At 45.5% G+C, this 26,667-nt stretch overlaps 1 protein-coding gene and 1 non-coding gene across 3 annotated transcripts in view; one reads left to right on the top strand and one right to left on the bottom strand.

Annotated features, from left to right (window-relative positions):
- Positions 1-18,392: 18,392 nt before the first annotated feature.
- The window catches only part of LOC124035722 (tripartite motif-containing protein 44-like), a 106,296-nt gene continuing 98,021 nt past the window's right edge, over positions 18,393-26,667 (bottom strand). For both annotated transcript variants that reach the window (XM_046349334.1, XM_046349342.1), the window contains exon 6: positions 18,393-19,968. In XM_046349334.1, the coding sequence (XP_046205290.1) occupies positions 19,893-19,968 (76 nt within the window). In that variant the 3' untranslated portion in view covers positions 18,393-19,892. The remainder of the gene's footprint in view (positions 19,969-26,667) is intronic.
- On the top strand, positions 25,302-25,356 carry LOC124048748. The gene has a single exon (XR_006841292.1). It is a non-coding gene; the product is annotated as a U7 small nuclear RNA (small nuclear RNA).

Raw genomic sequence — 26,667 nt, 5'->3', positions numbered from 1 at the left:
CAGGGAGCCAGGTGCTTTACTAAGTTGGACCTTCGTAACGCTTACCATCTCGTGCGCATCAGAGAGGGGGACGAGTGGAAAACGGCGTTTAACACTCCGTTAGGGCATTTTGAGTACCGGGTTCTGCCGTTTGGTCTCGCCAATGCGCCAGCTGTTTTTCAGGCATTAGTTAATGATGTTCTGAGAGACATGCTGAACATCTTTGTTTTTGTCTATCTTGACGATATCCTGATTTTTTCACCGTCACTCGAGATTCATGTTCAGCACGTTCGACGTGTTCTACAGCGCCTTTTAGAGAATTGTCTCTACGTGAAGGCTGAGAAGTGCTCTTTTCATGTCTCCTCCGTTACTTTTCTCGGTTCCGTTATTTCCGCTGAAGGCATTCAGATGGATTCCGCTAAGGTCCAAGCTGTCAGTGATTGGCCCGTTCCAAGGTCACGTGTCGAGTTGCAGCGCTTTCTAGGTTTCGCTAATTTCTATCGGCGTTTCATTCGTAATTTCGGTCAAGTTGCTGCCCCTCTCACAGCTCTTACTTCTGTCAAGACGTGTTTTAAGTGGTCCGGTTCCGCCCAGGAGCTTTTGATCTTCTAAAAGAACGTTTTTACGTCCGCCCCTATCCTCGTTACTCCTGACGTCACTAGACAATTCATTGTCGAGGTTGACGCTTCAGAGGTAGGCGTGGGAGCCATTCTATCCCAGCGCTTCCAGTCTGACGATAAGGTTCATCCTTGCGCTTATTTTTCTCATCGCCTGTCGCCATCTGAACGCAACTATGATGTGGGTAACCGCGAACTGCTCGCCATCCGCTTAGCCCTAGGCGAATGGCGACAGTGGTTGGAGGGGGCGACCGTTCCTTTTGTCGTTTGGACAGACCATAAGAACCTTGAGTACATCCGTTCTGCCAAACGACTTAATGCTCGTCAAGCTCGTTGGGCGTTGTTTTTCGCTTGTTTCGAGTTTGTGATTTCTTACCGTCCGGGTAGCAAGAACACCAAGCCTGATGCCTTATCCCGTCTTTTTAGTTCTTCTGTGGCTTCTTCTGATCCCGAGGGGATTCTTCCTTATGGGCGTGTTGTCGGGTTGACAGTCTGGGGAATTGAAAGACAGGTTAAGCAAGCACTCACGCACACTGCGTCGCCGCGCGCTTGTCCTAGTAACCTTCTTTTCGTTCCTGTTTCCACTCGTTTGGCTGTTCTTCAGTGGGCTCACTCGGCCAAGTTAGCTGGTCATCCCGGTGTTCGAGGCACTCTTGCGTCTATTCGCCAGCGCTTTTGGTGGCCGACTCAGGAGCGTGACACGCGCTGTTTCGTGGCTGCTTGTTCGGACTGCGCGCAGACTAAGTCAGGTAACTCTCCTCCTGCCGGTCGTCTCAGACCGCTCCCCATTCCTTCTCGACCATGGTCTCACATCGCCCTAGACTTCATTACCGGTCTGCCTTTGTCTGCAGGGAAGACTGTGATTCTTACGGTTGTCGATAGGTTCTCTAAGGCGGCACATTTCATTCCCCTCGCTAAACTTCCTTCCGCAAAGGAGACGGCACAAATCATCATCGAGAATGTGTTCAGAATTCATGGCCTCCCGTTAGACGCCGTTTCAGACAGAGGCCCGCAATTCACGTCACAGTTTTGGAGGGAGTTCTGTCGTTTGATTGGTGCGTCCGTCAGTCTCTCTTCCGGGTTTCATCCCCAGTCTAACGGTCAAGCAGAGAGGGCCAATCAGACGATTGGTCGCATACTACGCAGCCTTTCTTTCAGAAACCCTGCGTCTTGGGCAGAACAGCTCCCCTGGGCAGAATACGCTCACAACTCGCTTCCTTCGTCTGCTACCGGGTTATCTCCGTTTCAGAGTAGTCTGGGTTACCAGCCTCCTCTGTTCTCATCCCAGCTTGCCGAGTCCAGCGTTCCTCCGCTCAAGCGTTTGTCCAACGTTGTGAGCGCACCTGGAGGAGGGTGAGGTCTGCACTTTGCCGTTACAGGGCACAGACTGTGAGAGCCGCCAATAAACGTAGGATTAAGAGTCCAAGGTATTGTTGCGGCCAGAGAGTGTGGCTTTCCACTCGCAACCTTCCTCTTACGACAGCTTCTCGTAAGTTGACTCCGCGGTTCATTGGTCCGTTCCGTGTCTCCCAGGTCGTCAATCCTGTCGCTGTGCGACTGCTTCTTCCGCGACATCTTCGTCGCGTCCATCCTGTCTTCCATGTCTCCTGTGTCAAGCCCTTTCTTCGCACCCCCGTTCGTCTTCCCTCCCCCCTCCCGTCCTTGTCGAGAGCGCACCTATTTACAAGGTACGTAGGATCATGGACATGCGTTCTCGGGGACGGGGTCACCAATACTTAGTGGATTGGGAGGGTTACGGTCCTGAGGAGAGGAGTTGGGTTCCGTCTCGGGACGTGCTGGACCGTTCACTTATTGATGATTTCCTCCGTTGCCGCCAGGATTCCTCCTCGAGTGCGCCAGGAGGCCGCTCGGTGAGTGGGGGGGTACTGTCATGTTTTGTCTTATATTGTCTTGTCATTTTGCTTTTCCCTCTGTTCATTTTCCCCCTGCTGGTCTTTTTAGGTTCGTTCCCCTTTTTCTCTCTCCCTTCCTCTCTCTCTTCTCTCTATCGTTCCGTTCCTGCTCCCAGCTGTTCCTATTCCCCTAATCAATCATTTAGTCTTCCCACACCTGTTCCCTATCTTTTTCCATGATTAGAGTCCCTATTTCTCCCCTTGTTTTCCGTTTCTGCCCTGTCGGATCCTTGTCTATTGTTCACCGTGCTGTGTCTGTGTATCGCCCTGTCGTGTCGTGTTTCCCTCAGATGCTGCGTGGTGAGCAGGTGTCTGAGTCTGCTACGTTCAAGTGCCTTCCCGAGGCAACCTGCAGTTCATGATCGAGTCTCCAGTCTGTTCTCGTCATTACGAGTGGAATTGTGCTTTATGATTGTATATTTACTTTACTGGATTAAAGACTCTGTTTTCGCCAAGTCGCTTTTGGGTCCTCATTCACCTGCATAACACAATGACTAACACCTGCCTCTGATTGAGAACCATATCAGGCCAAACACAGAATCCGACAAACTAGACACACAACATAGAATGCCCACTCAGATCACACCCTGACCAAACAAAACATAGAAACATACAAAGCAAACTATTGTCAGGGTGTGACATCCTGTTGGGTCCACACCATACAAACCCTTCAATATCAATAGTTTCTTGCCGACACAAATGCATTTCATTTATTGAGATAATGTCTGGGTTTAAGGATTTTAGGATTATTATTCGTAATTTATTGATCAATGTGGTCCATCCGTTAACATTCCAATTGAAATGGAATGTTGTAGGGGATGGGAAGCCCCTTAGTATATCTAGTAGGTCTGTCCACCCCATGTCCTTGTCTGCGTTGTCCTTCTGGTTGATCTCATTTCATGACCCGTCCACTTCCCGTGACAAAATAGTCATTTCCTCCTGGTATTTCCCTCAGCAGCGTCTTGAAATTCAGTTCTATAAGGCGATCAGTGTGGGACTTGGCTGGTCGAAGGAAGACTCACAGCTTTTGCTTTGTCCGTAACAGAGCCACTTTCTCCTCCACGGACACTTCACCTTCACAACCCTTGGACCTTAACCTCTCGCCCTCATCCTCTCAACTGCAATCACCTCTGTTTCGCAGCCTAGGCCTACCGATATCAACTGGTTCACTTTGGAGATTAGGTTTAGGTCCTCGTTTTCATCAGCTATGATAGACACGTCTGGGTTGAACTTCGTTGTTTTGGCAGCGCCTATTCTCCCAGATTCTAGGAATTCTACACGGGACTCCAGACAAGAGCTGCTTGTTATTATTCTCCAGTTGAGAGCAAAGCTGTATGATCATCCCAAATGGCTTTCTCCAAAGATGCACATACGCTGTCAACTTTACTATTCATTCCTTTTTCAATACTCAGCTCCATTTCGTCCATCTTTTTTTCCATTTTTCTATCTAGACTCCTTATCTCCGTCATGAGATTTTCTTACTTTCTTACTTTGATAAATTTCACCACTGCGTACATTTCTATCAGAATCCATATGTTTCAGCGGTTAAGTTAAGTGTTTCTGTTATTGCTGTTTAAGGTAACGTTAGATAGCCAGCTAAATGTAACCTTATAGCTAGGCTAGCCAGATTACTCACCAAACAATCCCCAACAAGATATTGACTGTCAGGACTCACAGGATTCAGACTTCAGCTGCCTCCATTTACGATCCGATCTCTGTTTAAAACTTTGAAAATGTTCAAATGAAAAAAGTTGGACATAGTTTGGTCCCATAAAGAAAGAACAGAATGTAAAGTAAGAACAGAATGGTAAAGTATGGTAAAGTAAGAACAGAATGGTTTGAATGACAGTTATAAGCGTAGGTAGCAAACTGGCATACCTTGAGCTGACACGGTATCTTAGTCCTTTAATTGTCCCTGAAAAGGAAGAAAGAACAATCTTTCCATGTCATCAAACAGAAAGCAGATGTGATGTGACAGAGGAGGGCAGGGCCTGGGGGCAGGACAGAGGCCATGTTGCATAACCTGAGCTGCCACGCTGCCCCCACACTACTAGACAGAGCAATTAGACCTGCTGACTCAAACACTGTCCTGTGTCGCCACCGCAATTAACAAGCTCTGGAGGAGCCTGGACAACAACCGAGTGACAGACCGCATACACAGAGTGAGGGAAGAGAGGAAGGAGGGAGGATGGAGAATGGAGAGAACACGTGCAGGAGGGTGGACATGCTGGGTTGCCAGGTTGTAGTGAACAGCTGGTGTAGGCGGGTGGCAGAATCCTCACAACAACCAGCGCTGTTCTCTTTCTGAGAAAAAGAAAAAAAAAGAAACATGTTTTAAATTCTGATGCTCAACTTTCTTCCTTGACACAAACATGATGAAACTGTTTTTGGGGTGAGCCTTTTCATGTACCACTTTGATGATGCAATCCAGAATTCTATTGTTTTGCTGTTACCTGTACCTGTGGGATAACAGATAGAGAGAGAGAGTTTGAAGAGAGAGTTTGGAGGGAGAGAGTTTGGAGGGGAGAGACAGAGCGAAAGAGAGAGAATGTGCTACAGCTCCCAGAATGAACACCAGCAGGATGGGTATCTGCCGCAGGATCACATTTTATTCACACACACGTACCGTTTTCACTGACTGAGAAGGAATCAAGCATCTATACACACACATACACACTCCCAGTGACAGACAGACAGATTGAATGGGTTAACATACCTGGCAGCAGACAGGCAGAGACAGACAAGTTCTAGAGACACAAACTGATCCAGAGCCAGGGAGACTCAGACAGACCTACAGACAGATAGGTGGACGAGAGGTCATGTTGGCAGACCTGAGGACAAAGGAGTGATGAAGACAGTGGGAGATGGATTTCTGGGCCCTCTCATTTCCACACAGTCATTGTTCATCAGTGTGTGTTGCCTAACACCTGCCTGTCTGTGTCACACCTGACAGATGCCACCTGTCACTCAGTCTGGGATGGGCCAAAATCTCGGACACAGCTGTCCATCTTATTGTCACACACACACACACACACACACACACACACACACACACACACACACACACACACACACACACACACACACACACACACACACACACACACACACACACACACACACACACACACACACACACACACACACACACACACACGAGCCTTAGACACTGTTGTTTCTGATGATTTAGGTATGAGCCTCCTTCTGTAATGGAGTACAGGCAGTTTCACTATTCATCCCGTCATCTTCAGATGATGATGTTGATGAGCCAAACCCAGTACCAAAAACCACCCTCTGATTCAGAGCTCAGACCACAAATAGGCATTTTAGTCCTCTGTGTTTTTAACTAGCCCAGGCAGGCACAGAACTAATCAATCTATTAAAGCTGTCCACTTCCAGGTTTTCACTTAGAAAACCACAGCATTAAGGAACATTGGCTTTTAAAGCTGCTCAATTAATACTAGGGCTGTCGAAGTAAAGATGTTAATAACGTTTTAATGAGTTCAATTTTTTATTCCACACATGTTTTAGACACCATTAATTACATCTCAATGTATTTACTGCAGGGACCCTTTTTAAGCACATACAGTGTCTTCAAAAAGTATTCAGACCCCTGGACTTTTTCCACATTTTGTTACATCACAGCCTTATTCTACAATTGATTAAATAGCTTTTCCAACATCATCAATCTACACACATTACCCACTAATGATAAAGCAAAAACAGTTTTTGTAAAAGAAAATGGAAATATCACATGTACAGTATTCAGACCCTCTACTTATTACTTTGTTGAAGCGCCTTTGGATCTCTCTGTGCTTAGCTCCGTCCATCTTTCCTGCCTCGATCCTGACTAGTCTCCCAGTCCTTGCCGCTAGAAAACATCCCCACAGCATGATGCTGCCACCACCATGCTTCACCGTAGGGATGGTGCCAGGTTTCCTCCGGATGTAACACTTGGCATTCAGGCTAAGGAGTTCAGTCTTGGTTTCATCAGACCAGAAAATCTTTAGGTGCCTTTTGGCAAACTCCAAGCGGGCTGTCATGTGCCTTTTACTGAGGAGTGGCTTCCATCTGGCAATTCTACCATAAAGGCCTGATTGGTAGAGTCCTGTAGGGATGGCTGTCTTTCTGGATGGTTCTCCACAGAGCAACTTTAGAACTCTGTCGGAGTGACAATCGGCTTTTTGGTCACCTCCCTGACCAAGCGCAACACACAACACAGTGTGCACTTGATGGCAGCTGTTATGCAGCTATGGAGTGAAATGTTGGCCATTCAGGTCTCATATGTTGCTTCATTACAATATTTTATCATAATACATTAAATCTGTGTTCAGTTTATGTTGAAAATGTTGAAAATGCTGAAAATGTTGAGAAATCTATGCTAAGTCAATGGGACAAACAGGCTAATTTGGAAGCTAGCTAGCCAGCCATGTAGATTAGACATTGCACAATTGATTTTAGATCATTTTTTTGTATGTTTAACTAGCTGACTAGCTATATGAATCCCATTTACACTCCCTCGTTTAGAATTGTGAAGTAAAACGTTTTCTAAATCTAGTTATCCTTGTCTGCAATGCTATTGACTTAACAGGGCAGGGGCAACACCTCTTTGTTGCATCTCGTTTGTTAGCTGATCAATTCCAGTACAGATGTGTCAGTCAACAGGCAACAACGCTATAGGAGATAAGTAAATAAATGGGGAAATGTAGTTTAAAGTTGATGTTCCTCATTACTCCTTATTGCTCCAGGGTCTCATACCCCACTCCATTGGCAGCAACATTGCTCTGCAATGATTTTAATTACAACAGGACATCCATTCCATTTAGCTACTTTTTTTTTATTGTAGTAGCTTGTGACTAGTTCGTCATGTTGAAGAACATGGATAAGTAGCCTAGGCTAGATCTAATTGGAAATTGGGATAACACAAATTTAGAATGCCTGAAGTTTTAAAACTTCTTCAGGATAGGGTCTATTTTTCTCCATTTCCCCCTGACCGACGTGTCCAAAGTAAACTGCCTGTTGCTCCGGCCCTGATGCCAGGATATGCATATAATTGGTACCATTGTAAAGAAAACACTCTGACGTTTGTGGAAATGTTCAAATATTGTAGGAGACTATAATACAATAGATATGGTAAGAGAAAATCCAAAGAAAAACTAACCGGAAATGTTTTCTTTTTTTGAGAGCCCATGCTCTTCCAATGGAACGTATAGGTAAAAAATGTAATCTAGCTCCCAAGATGCAATTCCAATTGGCTTCCACTGGATGTCAGTAGTCTTTGTTCAAGGTTTCAGGCTTGTTTCTTCCCAAAAATGAGGAAGAATAATGAGTTTTGATACAGGGACACAGACTTAGAAATCAGTGTATGCGCACACGATGAAGAGGAACGCACCTGCTAATATCGTTTTCTTATTGAACATACTTCTTTCCGTATTAAATATTATAGTTTAATTACATTTTAGGGCATCTGAGGATTTAATAGAAACTTACTTATTTTGACTTGTTTTAACAAGGGTTAGAGGTAGCTTTTTGGAATCATTTGTCTGCATGTTGAATGAGTGGATTACTCAAATCGATGGCGCCAACTAGATAGACTTTTAAGGATATAAAAAAAGTATTTTGATGTAGGGTGCTGTCCTCAAACAATCGCATGGCATGCTTTCGCTGTAAAGCCTACTGTAAATCGGACAGTGCAGTTACATTAATGGCTGTATTATAGTGACTTTTGTGTTTGTTATGATAAATGATATTATAAACATTCTGATACAGAATGTTTTGTGTTTCTCTCGTTCTTGTGTGTTTTCCTTGTTTTAGTGTTGGTCAGGACGTGAGTGATAGAGGAAATTATATTTGAAATGATTAATTATGTATACATTATTGATTAGAACCATTTATTCTAATACTATTATGAGTTCTTGGTTAAGCTGTTACTGAAAATGTAAGCAGAACGAATTAATTGTCTGTGCCTCTTGGAGGTTTAAGGGGGAGAGAAAGATATAGCTTTTCAGACAAGATAAGAATGTTTGGGTTTGAAGATGTCGTTCCCATAGCAACGATTAAAACATTCCCTAACCATAAACCGTGGATTGATGGCAGCATTCACGTGAAACTGAAAGCGCGAACCACTGCTTTTAATCAGGGCAAGGTGTCTGGTAACATGACCGAATACAAACAGTGCAGCTATTCCCTCCGCAAGGCTATCAAACAAGCTAAGCGTCAGTACGGAAACAAAGTAGAATCTCAATTCAACGGCTCAGACACAAGAGGTATGTGGCAGGGTCTACAGTCAATCACGGACTACAGGAAGAAATCCAGCCCAGTCACGGACCAGGATGTCTTGCTCCCAGGCAGACTAAATAACTTTTTTGCCCGCTTTGAGGACAATACAGTGACACTGACACGGCCTGCAACGAAAACATGCGGTCTCTCCTTCACTGCAGCCGAGGTGAGTAAGACATTTAAACGTGTTAACCCTCGCAAGGCTGCAGGCCCAGACGGCATCCCCAGCCGCGCCCTCAGAGCATGCGCAGACCAGCAGGTCAGTGTGTTTACGGACATATTCAATCAATCCCTATACCAGTCTGCTGTTCCCACATGCTTCATTTACATTACATTTAAGTCATATAGCAGACGCTCTTATCCAGAGCGACTTACAAATTGGTGCATTCACCTTATGACATCCAGTGGAACAGCCACTTTACAATAATACATCTAAATCTTTTAAGGGGGGAGGGGTGTTGAGAAGGATTACTTTATCCTATCCTAGGTATTCCTTAAAGAGGTGGGGTTTCAGGTGTTCCCAAGAAAGCTAAAGTAACTGAGCTAAACGACTACCGCCCCGTAGCACTCACTTCCGTCATCATGAAGTGCTTTGAGAGACTAGCCAAGGACCATATCACCTCCACCCTACCGGACACCCTAGACCCACTCCAATTTGCTTACCGCCCAAATAGGTCCACAGACGATGCAATCTCAACCACACTGCACACTGTCCTAACCCATCTGGACAAGAGGAATACCTATGTGAGAATGCTGTTCATCAACTACAGCTCGGCATTCAACACCATAGTACCCTCCAAGCTCGTCATCAAGCTCGAGACCCTGGGTCTCGACCCTGCCCTGTGCAACTGGGTACTGGACTTCCTGACGGGCCGCCCCCAGGTGGTGAGGGTAGGCAAGAACATCTCCTCCCCGCTGATCCTCAACACGGGGGCCCCTAAGGGTGCGTTCTGAGCCCTCTCCTGTACTCCCTGTTCACCCACGACTGCGTGGCCACGCACGCCTCCAACTCAATCATCAAGTTTGCGGACGACACAACAGTGGTAGGCTTGATTACCAACAACGACGAGACGGCCTACAGGGAGGAGGTAAAGGCCATCGGAGTGTGGTGTCAGGAAAATAACCTCACACTCAACGTCAACAAAACTAAGGAGATGATTGTGGACTTCAGGAAACAGCAGAGGGAACACCCCCCTATCCACATCGATGGAACAGTAGTGGAGAGGGTAGCAAGTTTTAAGTTCCTCGGCATACACATCACAGACAAACTGAATTGGTCCACTCACACAGACAGCATCGTGAAGAAGGCACAGCAGCGCCTCTTCAACCTCAGGAGGCTGAAGAAATTAGGTTTGTCACCTAAAGCACTCACAAACTTCTACAGATGCACAAACGAGAGCATCCTGGCGGGCTGTATCACCGCCTGGTACGGCAACTGCTCCGCCCTCAACCGTAAGGCTCTCCAGAGGGTAGTGAGGTCTGCACAACGCATCACCGGGGGCAAACTACCTGCCCTCCAGGACACCTACACCACCCGATGTTACAGGAAGGCCATAAAGATCATCAAGGACACCAACCACCCGAGCCACTGCCTGTTCACCCCGCTATCATCCAGACGGTGAGGTCAGTACAGGTGCATTGTTACGAATCCCTTTTGGCCCGACAGTCTAGGGGGGATGGTAATGAGACCCGTAACATAAACTCATGCAAATTATTATTGTGACAAAGTAAAAGTGTGCATGAAATAACCACGACAACAGAAATCTACCGTCAAACTCTAGGTTTATTTATAAACACACGGTAATGGGGGGAGCAGGAAAAGGGGCTGAGCTGGACCCAAGGAAAGAAACAATAAATATACAAAAACACACCCCTAAGCTAGACTAGCCTACTTTAACAGCTAACTAACTAACCAAAAAATACAGTGGGTGGTCCGCCCAGTTCTACCTAGTGTATTTAACAAAGTTCACCTACGGGTAGTGTATGCCCATGGGCGACTTGTCTTGGTTTCCCCTTTTCCCACCAGCAAACAAACAAACACCATAACCAAAAACAATACTCACAGGTGATGACAAAGTGCTATGAGGTGCTTAAACAAAAGAGAGGTTAAGACACAAAGCGAGAGTGAAACACAGAGACCTACAGACATGGCATTTACAGAGAGATTGAGCTAGAGATTGAGCTAGAGATTGAGCTGAGCTGTGCTCTAGAACAATCAAATGGGGTTTTTAAACCATGGGGAAGGAACTGTGATAGGTCAGGAAATAGGAGAAGGTGTGTCTTCTGATTGATGATTGATTGTTGACTGATTGGGGAGTGATGGTTTTCACCTGTGAGGGGAGAAGGAGAGAAAAGAAACACACACAGGATACACACACAGGATAACTGTATCCGTAACATGCATCAAAGCTGGGACCGAGAGACTGAAAAACAGCTTCTATCTCAAGGCCATCAGACTGTTAAACAGCCACCACTAACATTGAGTGGCTGCTGCTAACACACTGACACTGACTCAACTCCAGCCACTTTAATAATGGGAATTGATGGGAAATGATGTAAATATATCACTCGCCATTTAAACAATGCTACCTTATATAATGGTACTTACCCTACATTATTCATCTCATATGCATACGTATATACTGTACTCTATATCATCGACTGCATCCTTTTGTAATACATGTATCACTAGCCACTTTAACTATGCCACTTTGTTTACATACTCATCTCATATGTATATACTGTACTCGATACCATCTACTGTATCTTGCCTATGCTGCTCTGTACCATCACTCATTCATATATCCTTATGTACATATTCTTTATCCCCTTACACTGTGTATAAGACAGTAGTTTTGGAATTGTTAGTTAGATTACTTGTTGGTTATTACTGCATTGTCGGAACTAGAAGCACAAGCATTTCGCTACACTCGCATTAACATCTGCTAACCATGTGTATGTGACAAATAAAATTTGATTTGATTTGATAACTACGCTGCATCTTGGTCCGATCCCTGCTACACCTCTTCTTCAGAGGAAGAGGAAGAAGAGAACCGTAACAAGCATAGTATGCCTGTAACTCAATGCACTGCTTTTTAAATGGATTAATTGTGATTAACTACACAAAATCCTAAAATTAATCGCAATTAATTATTGTAATAGTTTGACAACCCTAATTCAAACTAATCACTATTGTATCCAAGCTTCTCAGTGTTCAACAACGTGAATAATGTTACTGTTTTGATATTCAGCCTCTCCTTTTATTAAAAATGGTTGTTGCATTCTGAACAATTGGTGAATTGATGCAGTAGGGAAAAGGACTTCATTGTCTGTAGTAGCAGGGTTCAAGAGCCAAAGGAATGCAGGGTGGAATCCTGCTGTTGATCCTTATCTCCCGAGAATGTGTGTCTGCTCAAGGGGGCTGGGGAAAGGTGAATCGGAAAGTGCATTTACCCTGAGACAGGCAATACATTCTCTTCACCTGTGAGGCACTATGCAATCTAGGCAGAGGTGGGTCTCCTCAAATAAATGGCTGCTATCGTAGACAGGACATCACGCACGCGCAAACACAAATGTGCAGCCGCATATTGAAAAGTGCAGCCGTACAACCAGGGTGCAGTGTGTGGTCTAAACATTGAACATAATTACCATTTCCTCCTGCTACTCAAGGCTTGATGCCAATAAGCAGAATCATTAAAGCATGTCAAAGTGGGAAGGTGGGCGTCTGAGCTGCTCTGCTACTCTGAAACCACAGCCTACAGATGTTTTTAAATGACAGAGAGACAAAGGGTCCTATTAAACACAGTAATTAAAGCCACCCACCACTAGCATCCCCGTCACGTAGCTAATTTAATCTTTACAAAATAATTCATTATTGTCAATACAAACACACAAATTCTCTATTTTGCCTGTCGGGAAGACAGAGGTCTAATGGATGTGTATGTGTTTGTGTGTGAATCTGTGCCGGTGTGTGTATCCGTGTGTGTGTTTGTGTGTGAATCTGTGCCGGTGTGTGTATCCGTGTGTGTGTTTGTGTGCAGGCATGCATGTTTAGCTAGGTGAGCCCAGCCTGGGAGAACAGGTGTAATTGGGTGTGGGAACCTTGTGGTCTCTCTCGCTAAATTAGATCAGATCAACTATCTTCTCCTCTCCATTTCCTCCTCAGGCCTGTTATTATTGCTTTGATCACGTCGGAATCTACGATCGAGGAAACACGTATGACAGGCTAATGATTACGTGTTGACAACAGCCCTCCTTTGATAGCATGAAAACCCCTCTCCCTCTATGTGTTTTCTCTGGCCAAAATCTATTTAGCAGAGGAAAAAAGTCCCCACTAAAAGGGTTTGAGTGCTTTGGTCCACTGACACTCAGCAGTGGTTTTGCCAGGCCTGGGGATCAATGCCTCCTACAGTGAGTCATTAAGGCCCATTATTTCTATAAAGGGAAACAGGTGAGGAGAGAGAATGCAGAACCGCATACACTCCAGCTCCAGCTAACCATAACCAATTGTTAAATGAGTTTCTAGCTACCGATATCTCAAAGCAAAGACATTGGGAGGTCTGCTGAGACAGCAGCACCACACTTAATGGAGTGTTCCATCTCCGCTTGAAAGCAGGTGTGAATCCGCAGTGCGTGCTGCGCCCCGATTATGTGAAGGCATAAAAAGGAAAGTTGGGGGAGCGGAAGATGAGACAGTGTTTTTGATTACGGCTGTGAGGGGATGAGAGTGGTTCCTTCTTGGCGAGGTCTAAGGGAATCTCTCCCTGGCTGTTCACTACATTTAAAAGATGCTAGCAGCTAGAAGACAGAATTTAAGAGAACCTCTCCTTCTCCCATTTCTTCCATTCATTCCTCCATTCACCCAACCCCATTTGAATGAAACAGTGCCATGAATCTTGAAAAAGGAAAGACTGAAAAATACTCCCTTCCTCACCCAGCTCATCTATTACTTCCTCCCTCCCAAAGTTTGCCTGTGAGGTGGCGAGAAGGAATGGCCCTCACATATGCTGCAATAGTTTGTGTCGGGGGGCTAGGGTCAGTCTGTTATATATGGAATATTTCTCCTGTCTTATCCAGTGTCCTGGTAAATTTATGTATGCTCCCTCTAATTCTCTCTCTCTCCCTCTCCCTCCCGGAGGACCTGAGCACTGGGACCATGCCTCAGGACTACCTGGCCTGATTACTCCTTGCTGTCCCCAGTCCACCTGGTCATGCTTCTGTTACAATTTCAACTGTTCTGCCTGTGGCTATGGAACCCTGACCTGTTCACCGGACGTGCTACCTTGTCCTGAACCTGCTGTTTTCGACTCTCTACCGCACTTGCGGTCTCTAACTTCGAATGCTCGCCTATGAAAAGCCAACTGACATTTACTCCTGAGGTGCTGACCTGTTGCAGCCTCCAAATCAAATCAAATGTTATTTGTCACATACACATGGTTAGCAGATGTTAATGGGTGTGTAGCGAAATGCTTGTGCTTCTAGTTCCGACAATGCAGTAATAACCAACAAGTAATCTAACTAACAATTCCAAAACTACTGTCTTATACACACACAAGTGTAGGGGGATAAAGAATATGGACATAAAGATATATGAATGAGTGATGGTACAGGGCGGCATAGGCAAGATACAGTAGATGGTATCGAGTACAGTATATACATATGAGATGAGTATGTAAACAAAGTGGCATAGTTAAAGTGGCTAGTGATACATGTATTACATAAAGATGCAGTAGATGATATAGAGTACAGTATATACATATACATATGAGATGAATAATGTAGGGTATGTAAACATTATATTAGGTAGCATAACCTCTTGAGACTCTAGTGGCAGTATTTCATTATTGGTTAAAAAAACGTGCCCGTTTTAAGCCCAATATTTTGTCACGAAAAGATGCTCGACTATGCATATAATTGGCAGCTTTGGAACGAAAACACTCTGACGTTTCCAAAACTGTAAAGATATTATCTGTGAGTGCCACAGAACTCATGCTACAGGCGAAACCAAGATGAAACCTCAAACAGGAAATGAGCAGAATTTTTGAGGCTCTGTTTTCCATTGTCTCCTTATATGGCTGTGAATGTGCCATGAACGAGCCTAAGCTTTCTGCCGTTTGTCCAAGGTGTCTGCAGCATTGTGACGTATTTGTAGGCATATCATTGGAAGACTGGCCATAAGAGACTACATTTGCCAGGGGTCTGCTCTGTGTCCTTTGTCTAAATTGGTGCGTAATCTTCAACTGGAGGCATTTTCCATTGAGATTCAGAGGAGAACGCACACTTCCACAAATGATATATCATCGAAGAGATATGTGAAAAACACGATGAGGATTGATTCTAAACAATGTTTACCATGTTTCAGTCGATATTATGGAGTTAATTTGGAAAAAAGTTTGGCGTTTTGATAACTAAATTTCTTTTTCTTTTGGTAGCCAAACGTGACGCACCAAACGGAGCGATTTCTCCTAAACAAATAATCTTTCATGAAAAACTGAACATTTGCTATCTAACTGAGAGTCTCCTCATTGAAAACAGCCGAAGTTCTTCAAAGGTAAATGATTTATGTGAATGTTTTCTGGTTTTTGTGAAAATGTTGCCTGCTGATGCTAACGCTAAATGCTATGCTAGCTACGCTAGCTATCAATACTGTTACACAAATGTTTGTTTTGCTATGGTTGAGAAGCATATTTTAGAAAATCTGAGATGACAGTGTTGTTAACAAAAGGCTAAGCTTGAGAGCTAGCATATTAATTTCATTTAATTTGCGATTTTCATGAATAGTTAACGTTGTGTTATGGTAATGAGCTTGAGGCTGTATTCACGATCCCGGATCCGGGATGGCTAGTATCAAGAGTGGCTAGTGATATATTGTACATCATTTCCCATCAATTCCCATTATTAAAGTGGCTGGATTTGAGTCAGTGTTTTGGCAGCAGTCACTCAATGTTAGTGGTGGCTGTTTAACAGTCTGATGGACTTGAGAAAGAAGCTGTTTTTCATTCTCTCGGTCCCAGCTTTGATGCACCTGTACTGACCTCGCCTTCTGGATGATAGCGGGGTGAACAGGCAGTGGCTCGGGTGGTTGTTGTCCTTGATGATCTTTATGGCCTTCCTGTAACATCGGGTGGTATAGGTGTCCTGGAGGGCAGGTAGTTTGCTGAATTTCTTCAGCCTCCTGAGGTTGAAGAGGCGCTGCTGCGCCTTCTTCACGATGCTGTCTGTGTGGGTGGACCAATTCAGTTTGTCTGTGATGTGTATGCCGAGGAACTTAAAACTTGCTACCCTCTCCACTACTGTTCCATCGATGTGGATAGGGGGGTGTTCCCTCTGCTGTTTCCTGAAGTCCACAATCATCTCCTTAGTTTTGTTGACGTTGAGTGTGAGGTTATTTTCCTGACACCACACTCCGAGGGCCCTCACCTCCCCCCTGTAGGCCGTCTCATCGTTGTTGGTAATCAGGCCTACCACTGTTGTGTCGTCCGCAAACTTGATGATTGAGTTGGAGGCGAGCGTGGCCACGCAGTCGTGGGTGAACAGGGAGTACAGGAGAGGGCTCAGAACGCACCCTTGTGGGGCCCCAGTGTTGAGGATCAGCGGGGTGGAGATGTTGTTGCCTACCCACACCACCTGGGGCGGCCCGTGTTGTTGCCTGTTAAATGCCCACACAGCATTCTCTGGGGATGGGTTAGGGCAGTGTGCCCATCGTCTGTGGAAGTACAGTACCCAGTTGCACAGGGCGGGGTCGAGACCCAGGGTCTCAGTTACCTTAGCTTTCTTGGGAACAGGAACAATGGTGGCCCTCTTGAAGCATGTGGGAACAGCAGACTGGGATAGGGATTGATTGAATATGTCCGTAAACACACCAGCCAGCTGGTCTGCTCATGCTCTGAGGGCGCGGCTGGGGATGCCGTCGGAGCCTGCAGCCTTGCGAGGGTTAACACGTTTGAATGTTTTACTCACCTCGGCTGCAGTGAAGGAGAGTCCGCATGTTTTGGTTGCAGGCCATGTCAGTGGCACTGTATTGTCCTCAAAGCGGGCAAAAAAGTTATTTAGTCTGCTTGGGAGTAAGACAACCTGGTACGTGACGGGGCTGGTTGTCTTTTTGTAATCCGTGATTGACTGTAGACCCTGCCACATACCTCTTGTGTCTGAGCCATTGAATTGAGATTCTACTTTGTTTCTATACTGACGCTTAGCTTGTTTGATTGCCTTGCGGAGGTAATAGCTACACTGTTTGTATTCGGTCATATTTCCGGTCACCTTGCCCTGATTAAAAGCAGTGGTTCGCGCTTTCAGTTTCACGCGAATGCTGCCATCAATCCACGGTTTCTAGTTTGGGAATGTTTTAATCGTTGCTATGGGAACAACATCTTCAACGCACGTTCTAATGAACTCGCACACCAAATCAGCGTATTAGTCAATGTTGTTGTCTGACGCAATACGAAACATATCCCAGTCCACGTGATGGAAGCAGTCTTGGAGTGTGGAATCAGATTGGTCGGAACAGCGTTGGACAGACCTCAGCGTGGGAGCTTCTTGTTTTAGTTTCTGTTTGTAGGCAGGGATCAATAAAATGGAGTCGTGGTCAGCTTTTCCGAAAGGAGGGCGGGGCAGGGCCTTATATGCGTCGTGGAAGTTAGAATAGCAATGATCCAAGGTTTTGCCAGCCCTGGTTGCGCAATCGATATGCTGATACAATTTAGGGAGTCTTGTTTTCAGATTAGCCTTGTTAAAATCCCCAGCTACAATGAATGCTGCCCAGGATGTATGGATTCCAGTTTGCAAAGAGTCAAATAAAGTTTGTTCAGAGCCATCGATGTGTCTGCTTGGGGTGGAATATATACCGCTGTGATTATAATCGAAGAGAATTCCCTTGGTAGATAATGCGGTCGACATTTGATTGTGTGGAATTCTAAATCAGGTGAACAGAAGGACTTGAGTTCCTGTATGTTTTTGCGACTACACCACGTCTCGTTAGCCATAAGGCATACGCCCCCGCCCCTCTTCTTATCAGAAAGATGTTTGTTTCTTTCGGCGCGATGCGTGGAGAAACCAGCTGGCTGCCACGAATCCGATAGCGTCTCTCCAGTGAGCCATGTTTCCGTGAAGCAAAGAACGTTACAGTCTCTGCTGTCCCTCTGGAATGCTACCCTTGCTCGGATTTCATCAACCTTGTTCTCAAGAGACTGGAAATTGGCGAGAAGTATACTGGGGAGTGGTGCACGATGTGCCCGTCTCCGGAGTCTGACCAGAACACCGCTTCGTTTCCCTCTTTTACGAAGTCGTTTTTTTGGGTCGCCGGCTGGGATCCATTCCGTTGTCCTGGGTGAAAGGCAGAACACAGGGTCCGCTTCGCGAAAGTCATATTCTTGGTCGTACTGATGGTGAGTTGACGCTGCTCTTATATTCAGTAGTTCTTCTCGACTGTATGTAATGAAACCTAAGATGACCTGGGGTACTAATGTATGAAATAACACTTAAAAAATCAAAAATAAACTGCATAGTTTCCTAGGAACGCGAAGCGAGGCGGCCATCTCTGTCGGCGCCGGAAGAACTAATGTCCACAACCACAACCACTGTGGTTATTATTATTTGACTTTGCTGGTCATCTATGAATGTTTGCCCATCTTGGCCATGTACTGTTATAATCTCCACCCAGCACAGCCAGAAGAGGACTGGCCACCCCTCAGAGTCTGGTACCTTGCTCGGTTTTGTCCTAGGTTCTTGCCTTTCTAGGCAGTTTTTCTTAGCCACCGTGCTTCTACATCTGCATTGCTTGCTGTTTGGGGTTTTAGGCTGAGTTTCTGTACAGTACTTTGTGACATGAGCTAAAAAGGGCTTTATAAATACATTTGATTGATATGGGACTGGAAGACACCTCTTCACAGGACTCAGCTTGCGTAACACATTACTAAGGGAGACAATAGGCTTCTGAAACCATTATCTGTCATTTCATTTATTCATTAATTTAAGGCAACAACAAAAGTTAAAACATTTTAATGTCTTGACTATTTTCTTTTCACCCTCTTTACTCTTACCATTATTGCTGAACAGAAACAATCAATGCATCTTTTTCTGGAAATCATTATATGACTGCTACAAAATAACATGATCCCATTGGGTAGGGCTGAGTCTTGTTCACAACTCAAGTCATATTGATTAGGTCAAAGGTCACCTTCTCCTTTCACATTAAGACTTGTCTCTAGATCACATCACAAACAAAACACAAACACACACACCCTCTGTATGTGAATAAGGAAAGACATGATGGAGTAAGACAGTGCTGTGTGAAGTTAGTCATCAGGAGTCAGGACTGTACTGTCTGTGCAGATTGTCTCGGGTAATGAGGCATGGTATTAGAGAATGCTGACACTGCACAGAGGAATATTACATACAGGCAAAATACACTTTGATTTTCACCTAGCATGTACTCCGAGGCTCTCACAAATTAATTATGTGTCAATGCTTCATCTGATTGATCTGACAAACACACACAGAAGAGGAGGGAATGGGGGGAATTTGTAGAAGAAGAAGAGGAGATGAGAGGTGAGTGCTAGGTTGTGTTTATACATCAAGGAAGATTTTGGAGACACCTGTAATACATTTCCCTTTAGAGTATAAAACAGGAACACCCACCTTGTCCTGTACATTCTATATTCCTCCTCTGATCTAAGTCCTGTCACCAGTCAACTTTTCTATTTTCAACGCTGCTTGTCAAATCAAAATATACAGAAGAAATTAAATTAAAGCACAGCGTGTCACATTCAGGATTTCATGTTCTATTCAGTTGGGTTTTAGCAGGCACTCAGCCGCTATGCTTTCCTACCCACAGTCCTCTCTAAGCCAAGCTCACCAGCCAAGGATCTGATTGGGTGTGAAAACTGAGCCTGACGGAAATTGATTGCATGGATATCATGCTCCTCAATTAAAATAGTTATTGTAGTTTTAAAAGTTCTGAAAGCAATAAGATCCATTTTGTTACACCACCAGCAGCCTTCTTCAAGGGCACTCCAACATCAGCAGACATGCAGAGGAAAGGAGACTCTCTCTAGTGTTGGTCTCCTGGAGAGAGGTAGGAGGAGAGAGAGGTGTGGGAGGTGATTTGTCAGGGGGCGTGTCCCATTGAGGATCCGGACCTGCCCTCTCCGTAGTCCCTGGGGTCTCGTCTCGGCTCAGGGAGTCTGATGGAACGAGACACGCAAGAACATCTTCGTGAGAAGAAAATCTCTCTCTCTTTCTCACACACACACAAACACACACAGACGCACAAACTACATGTCACCAATCAAGTCTTAATTTTGACATTTTGTATAGAAGTCTTTCTACTTAGTGGCTGTCGAGTGACGCAGATAAAGTGATTGCCAAACTGGTGGAGCCTGTAGTAATCAGAGAGAGTGTAATAGATTCCATTTCAATGGGGACAGGCTGCACTAATCATATCCCTTAATTGGACAATGTTCAGAGGGTGATAGAATGACAGAAACGAGAGAGAAGGGAAAGCAAAAATACATAGTTCTCCCCCCCTGCTCTCATCCCCCTGCACTCATCCCTCCTCTTACCTCTCCCTGTCCTCCCTGAGAGAGAGAAGACAAGAAACAGTCATACTCCTCCTCACGTCTGCACACTTATCCTCCTCCTTTTCTCTCTATCCTTTCCTCCCTTCCTTCTACTCACTTCCTACTCTTCCCCCTCAAACGTTCTATCTCCCCACTCTGCTAACGGATCTTTCTCTGTACTTCCAACCATTCTCTCTTCTTACCGCCTTTCCCCTCCCAAAGACCACATCTCTGCTGGCGCTTACTCGGTCTGAATCCAAACATCCCTCTCTCCCCTCTCTCTCCTATCCTCTCTTGTTGGGATCTGGTCAAAGAGCCTATCTTCTGTTCTCTCCTCTTAACAACCTGTACCACCCATTCCTCTGTCCTTCCTCCCCTGCTCCCCAGTCTTAGACTGAGGTGCTGTCTCAGGTAGCAGAGCACCACAGAGAAGGCATGCAGCTACCTCTGAGCCCTACTAAGCCCACCTGTGTGTGTGTGTGTATGTTTGTTTGTTTTGCTCTGTAGTGTGTGTATGTATGTGTGAGTGTGCATGTGTGTATCCTCTACAGTGTTTGTGTATGTTCTGTTATGTGTGTGTGCATACTTCTCTTCTGGCTGCAGATATAACGACCTCTGGTTCTGCACCTCAACCCACCTCTCAGCCAATAAGGGCACCTCATCAAAGAGTAGACACTCAAACAAACACACATATGCACACGCACACGCACACACACACACAATTCCCCAATGCCTGACAAGAGGGGAGAAGCTGAGTTAAGGGCGAAACTCAGAAAGGTTTTTTTTGTGTTAGGCAATTTCATCTTTTATCTCCAGTCAACCAAAAAGTCTCCCTGCTGTTTGACATAATTACAAATATATTTACATGGCTCCCCTACGTTGATAAATTAACTATTTCTATTGCAATTGTCCTGGCTCAACCCTAGGCGCCAGGGATGTAATAACTTATACAGTATATTCTATCTGACCCGCAGGAGAGAGGCCATTTTGTCTAGAGAGAAAGAGAGAAAGCAGGGAAAGAGTTAACATGGAAGAAATGTCAGAATAAAGAGATAAATATTCCCTACAAGGTTAGAATATCTCTTTCTTTTTACCTGTCTCTCCCTGTTTCTCTGGAAATGCACACATGCACATGCAAGCACACTTCCCCACCACCTCTCCATCTCTCTCTCTTTCTCCACCACCTCTCCATCTTTCTCTCTTTCTCCACCACCTCTCCATCTCTCTCTTTCTCCACCACCTCTCCATCTCTCTCTCTTTCTCCACCACCTCTCCATCTCTCTCTTTCTCCACCACCTCTCCATCTCTCTCTCTTTCTCCATCTCTCTCTCCACCTCTCCATCTCTTTCTCCACCACCTCTCCATCTCTCTCTCTTTCTCCACCACCTCTCCATCTCTCTCTCTTTCTCCACCACCTCTCCATCTCTCTCTCTTTCTCCACCACCTCTCCATCTCTCTCTCTTTCTCCACCACCTCTCCATCTCTCTCTCTTTCTCCACCACCTCTCCATCTCTCTCTCTTTCTCCACTCCACCACCTCCCATCTCTCTCTCTTTCTCCACCACCTCTCCATCTCTCTCTCTTTCTCCACCACCCTCTCCATCTCTCTCTCTTTCTCCACCACCTTCTCTCCTCTTTCTCCACCACCTCTCCATCTCTCTCTCTTCCATCTCCACCACCTCTCCATCTCTCTCTCTTTCTCCACCACCTCTCCATCTCTCTCTCTTTCTCCACCACCTCTCCATCTCTCTCTCTTTCTCCACCACCTCTCCATCTCTCTCTCTTTCTCCACCACCTCTCCATCTCTCTCTCTTCCACCACCTCTCTCTCTTTCTCCACCACCTCTCCATCTCTCTCTCTTTCTCCACCACCACTCCATCTCTCTCTTTCTCCACCACCTCTCCATCTCTCTCTCTTTCTCCACCACCACTCCATCTCTCTCTTTCTCCACCACCTCTCCATCTCTCTCTTTCTCCACCACCACTCCATCTCTCTCTTTCTCCACCACCTCTCCATCTCTCTCTTTCTCCACCACCTCTCCATCTCTCTCTTTCTCCACCACCTCTCCATCTCTCTCTCTTTTTCTCCACCACCTCTCCATCTCTCTCTCTTTCTCCACCACCTCTCCATCTCTCCACCACCTCTCTCTCTCTTTTTCCACCACCTCTCTCCATCTCTCTCCTCTCCTCTCTCTTTCTCCACCACCACTCCATCTCTCTCTCCACCACCTTTCTCCACCACCTCTCCATCTCTCTCTCTTCCACCACCTCTCCATCCACCTCTCCATCTCTCTCTCTTTCTCCACCACCTCTCCATCTCTCTCTCTTTCTCCACCACCTCTCCATCTCTCTCTCTTTCTCCACCACCTCTCCATCTCTCTCTCTTTCTCCACCACCTCTCCATCTCTCTCTCTTTCTCCACCACCTCTCCATCTCTCTCTCTTTCTCCACCACCTCTCCATCTCTCTCTTTCTCTCCACCACCTCTCCTCCATCTCTCTCTCTTTCTCCCACCACCTCCACTCCATCTCTCTCTTTTTCTCCACCACCTCTCCATCTCTCTCTTTCTCCACCACCACTCCATCTCTCTCTTTCTCCACCACCTCTCCATCTCTCTCTTTCTCCACCACCTCTCCATCTCTCTCTTTCTCCACCACCTCTCCATCTCTCTCTTTCTCCACCACCTCTCCATCTCTCTCTCTTTCTCCACCACCTCTCCATCTCTCTCTCTTTTTCTCCACCACCTCTCCATCTCTCTCTCTTTCTCCACCACCTCTCCATCTCTCTCTCTTTCTCCACCACCTCTCCATCTCTCTCTCTTTCTCCACCACCTCTCCATCTCTCCGTCTGCTCTGCCCTGGTTAGAACAGTCGAGTCGTGGGGAAGTGCTATCTTAAAGAGGACTTTCCGGGTTCTTACCAGCCATTTCTTATTTATGGGCTTTAATGTAGTCGATGCATTATTGATCACAACCAATCATTTCCTCCTCCCCTTGCTTGTGACCGTGGCCCATGGATAGGGGGCAGGCTGAGCTGAAAAGCCCAATGTGGAGCTCACTGCAGAGTGTGGGGTTGGGACAGTCCTGGGGCTCCTGGGTGATGGACGGAGAGACGAGGTCTAAATGGATGGGGTCGGATGTGTATCTTGTGTGTGTGAGAGAGACAAAGCTGAGAGAGAGAGAGAGTGCTGTGGGGGGAAAATTTGCTCAAAGTGTCAAACGTCTCCAAATCATACTAATATCCACTGCCTGGTTAAATTGGAAATGCCTAGCCAGTCACCCCTAAAATGAACCCATCACTCATTTTGGAAAACTTTAGGTGCCCCCCCGAGGAACCAGAGAGGAGGATCAAGCACCATGTTTCCGACACACTTTTCTCTCTCTGTTCTTTTTCTGGCGTTGTTGCTGAGGTCTATAGAGACAGACAGAGAGGGAATGGGGGAGGGAGAGATGCAGAGAGGGAGGAGGGGAGTGAGCTGTGCCCTGATTGAGTTTGAATTCCCTGCTCTTGGCCTAGAAACCGCAGGGCTTCTAAGTCATCATCCGGAAATGCGCCCATCACGCTCCAGCCTTGCCTCCTCAATCTTGTCACAAGTGTAGAGAGAAGTAGGCAAGATGCAGTCGCAGGTTTAGAACTACTGAGATTTATTAAAGCACCATATAGAAAAGCGTGACGAAACCCAAAGTGCAAAATAATAAAGTACTCAGGAAAAACTAGGAGAGATTCCTCTCAGGAAAACAAGCAACATATACAATGACTGACTATATAAACAGTGATAGAGTGGGGATTGGAACCAGGTGCGTGTAATGATGACGAGACCAGTCTGGAGTTGATGAGTGTAGGGCGTTTGCCAGCAACAGGTTCGGCAGCTGCTAGAAGGCCGGCCACTGAATGTTTGAGCTGGACAGGAGGGGCAGCCAAAGTGAAGGTTGGTGTGACAAATCTATCCTTATTGCACCAGGCATAATCAGAATGCGGTACTTCGGATGGTCTTGATGGGACGGGTGAAACAGCGATGGGGGGGGGGTGAGACCGTGGCTGTGCCAGTTAGTGACCACTCTGCAGAACTGCCTCCAGAACAAGATTCATGATGAAACATGCTAACCTGTGTGAGGGAGCAGAGATGCAGAGGAAAGGCACTCATGGCAGTCATCCGTGGGTTAAATAGATATCGCCATTTGCATTTCCAAAAGGCAGGGCCGCCGACTGACCCTACTCGATAACATTAGGCAGTGAGAGAGAGGCCCATTTCTCAAGGGCCCCAAAACCCTGCGAGGAGGGGGGCCGTAATGAGAGAGGATCCTTAACAGATATTGATAGGGCCCCCAGGACAGCGTCTTATCCTAACTCTCCAGTAAGCAGTGCACTCTGCCGCTACTTAATGAAGTAAAACTGGTAGCTTCCCCGGGAGGATTTAACATCACAAACAGCTCTGAGACATGGACCGATCGAGAGGGTGAGTGGTAGAGGGAAGGAATGAGAAAGGGGGAGAGAGAGAATGAGAGAAAGTATGAGTGAGGAAGAATGAGTGCGGGTTAGCAAGAGAACAAGAAAAGAAAGAGTTAGTCCACCCACATAAAAAACTAAAGTTTACTATAGAATATTACAGTACTTACTATAAAATGTTGTAGTAAACTGTAGTATATTGTAGAATACTATACTACACACTGTAGTATCCCCCAATCATGTGCAGTATTTAGTGTATATTTTTGTAGTATACTGTAGTAAATACTACAGAAATGTCCACAATAACACTAAAGTCCGCAAAAACACTACATTTTTTAAAACTATAGTAAATACTACATTATTCAATTTGCATATACCCTGCCCATTCCCCTCCCCCATATCCCAATGTGTGCAACCCATAACTGAGAAACTTACATGCCAAGTATATGTCATATTGTGTTCCCTAGAGAAGCCCTGAACTCTCCATTCACAACCCAGTCCTACCTATAGGCTATGGAACATTTGCTCTTTTACTCTTTCTCCAGTAGGTTTCCTCAAGGAGAAAGCCCCCCACTTCTACATCAAAGATAATAAAACACTTGAGTAAATGTACTCAAAACACTACAGTAAAAACGAAAGTCAGCAAAAACACTACAGTAAATCCTATCAGCGCTGTGGATTTTGCAACAAAAGAGACAGGATCACGAGGTCACTTGTTTTGGTACTGCCCTTATGTAGCTTGTTTTTGGTCACAGGTTCAGGAATGACTGAAGAATTGCAACATTTACCTGGAGCTAACTCTGCAAATAGCCCTCCTGGGTGTGTCTTAATCCATTATATAACACTCCAAGCAAAAATATGTATCTGTAGAAACTATGAGAATAGAAAGGTTTTTTAAACTTTTCTAAAACATCACAGCACAGTTGAAAAAAGATGGCAATCAAAATTGGATGACATTCAGAGATAAATGGGAGGGGTTGAGGGTAGATGAAGGGTGCGATTAAAAACAGTAAATTCAACAGTATACTGCAGTAAATACTACAGCATTCACTATTGTGTTTGTGCAGACTTCAGAGGCACTATAGTATTTTTTACATTGGGCAGATGGTTGTCCCTTGTGGAAAACGGAAGCAGGGGTATGATGGGTAATTTGACTTATCACAGCGAATGCTCCACTGGGTCTAATTGACCATTGTCCTGCAGGACACCATCTCTCTTTTCCTCTCTCGATCTTCCTTTCTCTGTCTCTCTTTCCCTCTCCTTTCCACTCTATTCCACTCACCATCCCAATCTCTCTCTCTTTTCTGGTTAATGTCAGTAGATCAGTCCTCCACCATTCATCCGACAGCTGTTCTCTGGAAAATGTGTAATTTAGAAATGGCCCCTGCTCATCCACCTGTCCCTGGGAAACCCTGTGCCAGTCCCCAGCACTTTGTACTGCAATCATCCTGCCATGGAGAATCTCAGCTGGGGATGAAGTGTGATGAGAAGAAATGCAGAGTGGAAGGAGTGGATGGAGGGAGGGAAGGGAAGGATGTAGGGAATGAGAGAGAGAGGGACATGGAAAGGTGGAGAGGAAGAGAAAAAAAGATCACTGCGTCACATGAAGCCTGAGGAGGAAATGGATTCTCTGTCAGAGTGATTCAGAGGAAGCAGGAGGAACTGCTATAATGTCAATTGGAGATTGTGTGTGTGTCTGTGTCAGCGCGTAGAGTTTCATATGTTGAAAGGGAAGAAAGGATTTTGTAAATGTATGCTTCCACCACATCGCCTCTAGATAAGAGCTGTGAATAGCTATTCAGTAAGTGGATCTTTCTACATACAGCAGTTATTGACGTTGGAGTGTCTATTGTAAACTGAAGCGGCTTGCTGAGGCAACCTT

This window comes from Oncorhynchus gorbuscha, linkage group LG01, assembly GCF_021184085.1.
Source record: "Oncorhynchus gorbuscha isolate QuinsamMale2020 ecotype Even-year linkage group LG01, OgorEven_v1.0, whole genome shotgun sequence".
Taxonomy (NCBI): Eukaryota; Metazoa; Chordata; class Actinopteri; order Salmoniformes; family Salmonidae; genus Oncorhynchus; species Oncorhynchus gorbuscha.
This window is presented reverse-complemented; position numbering and strand designations above follow the sequence as displayed.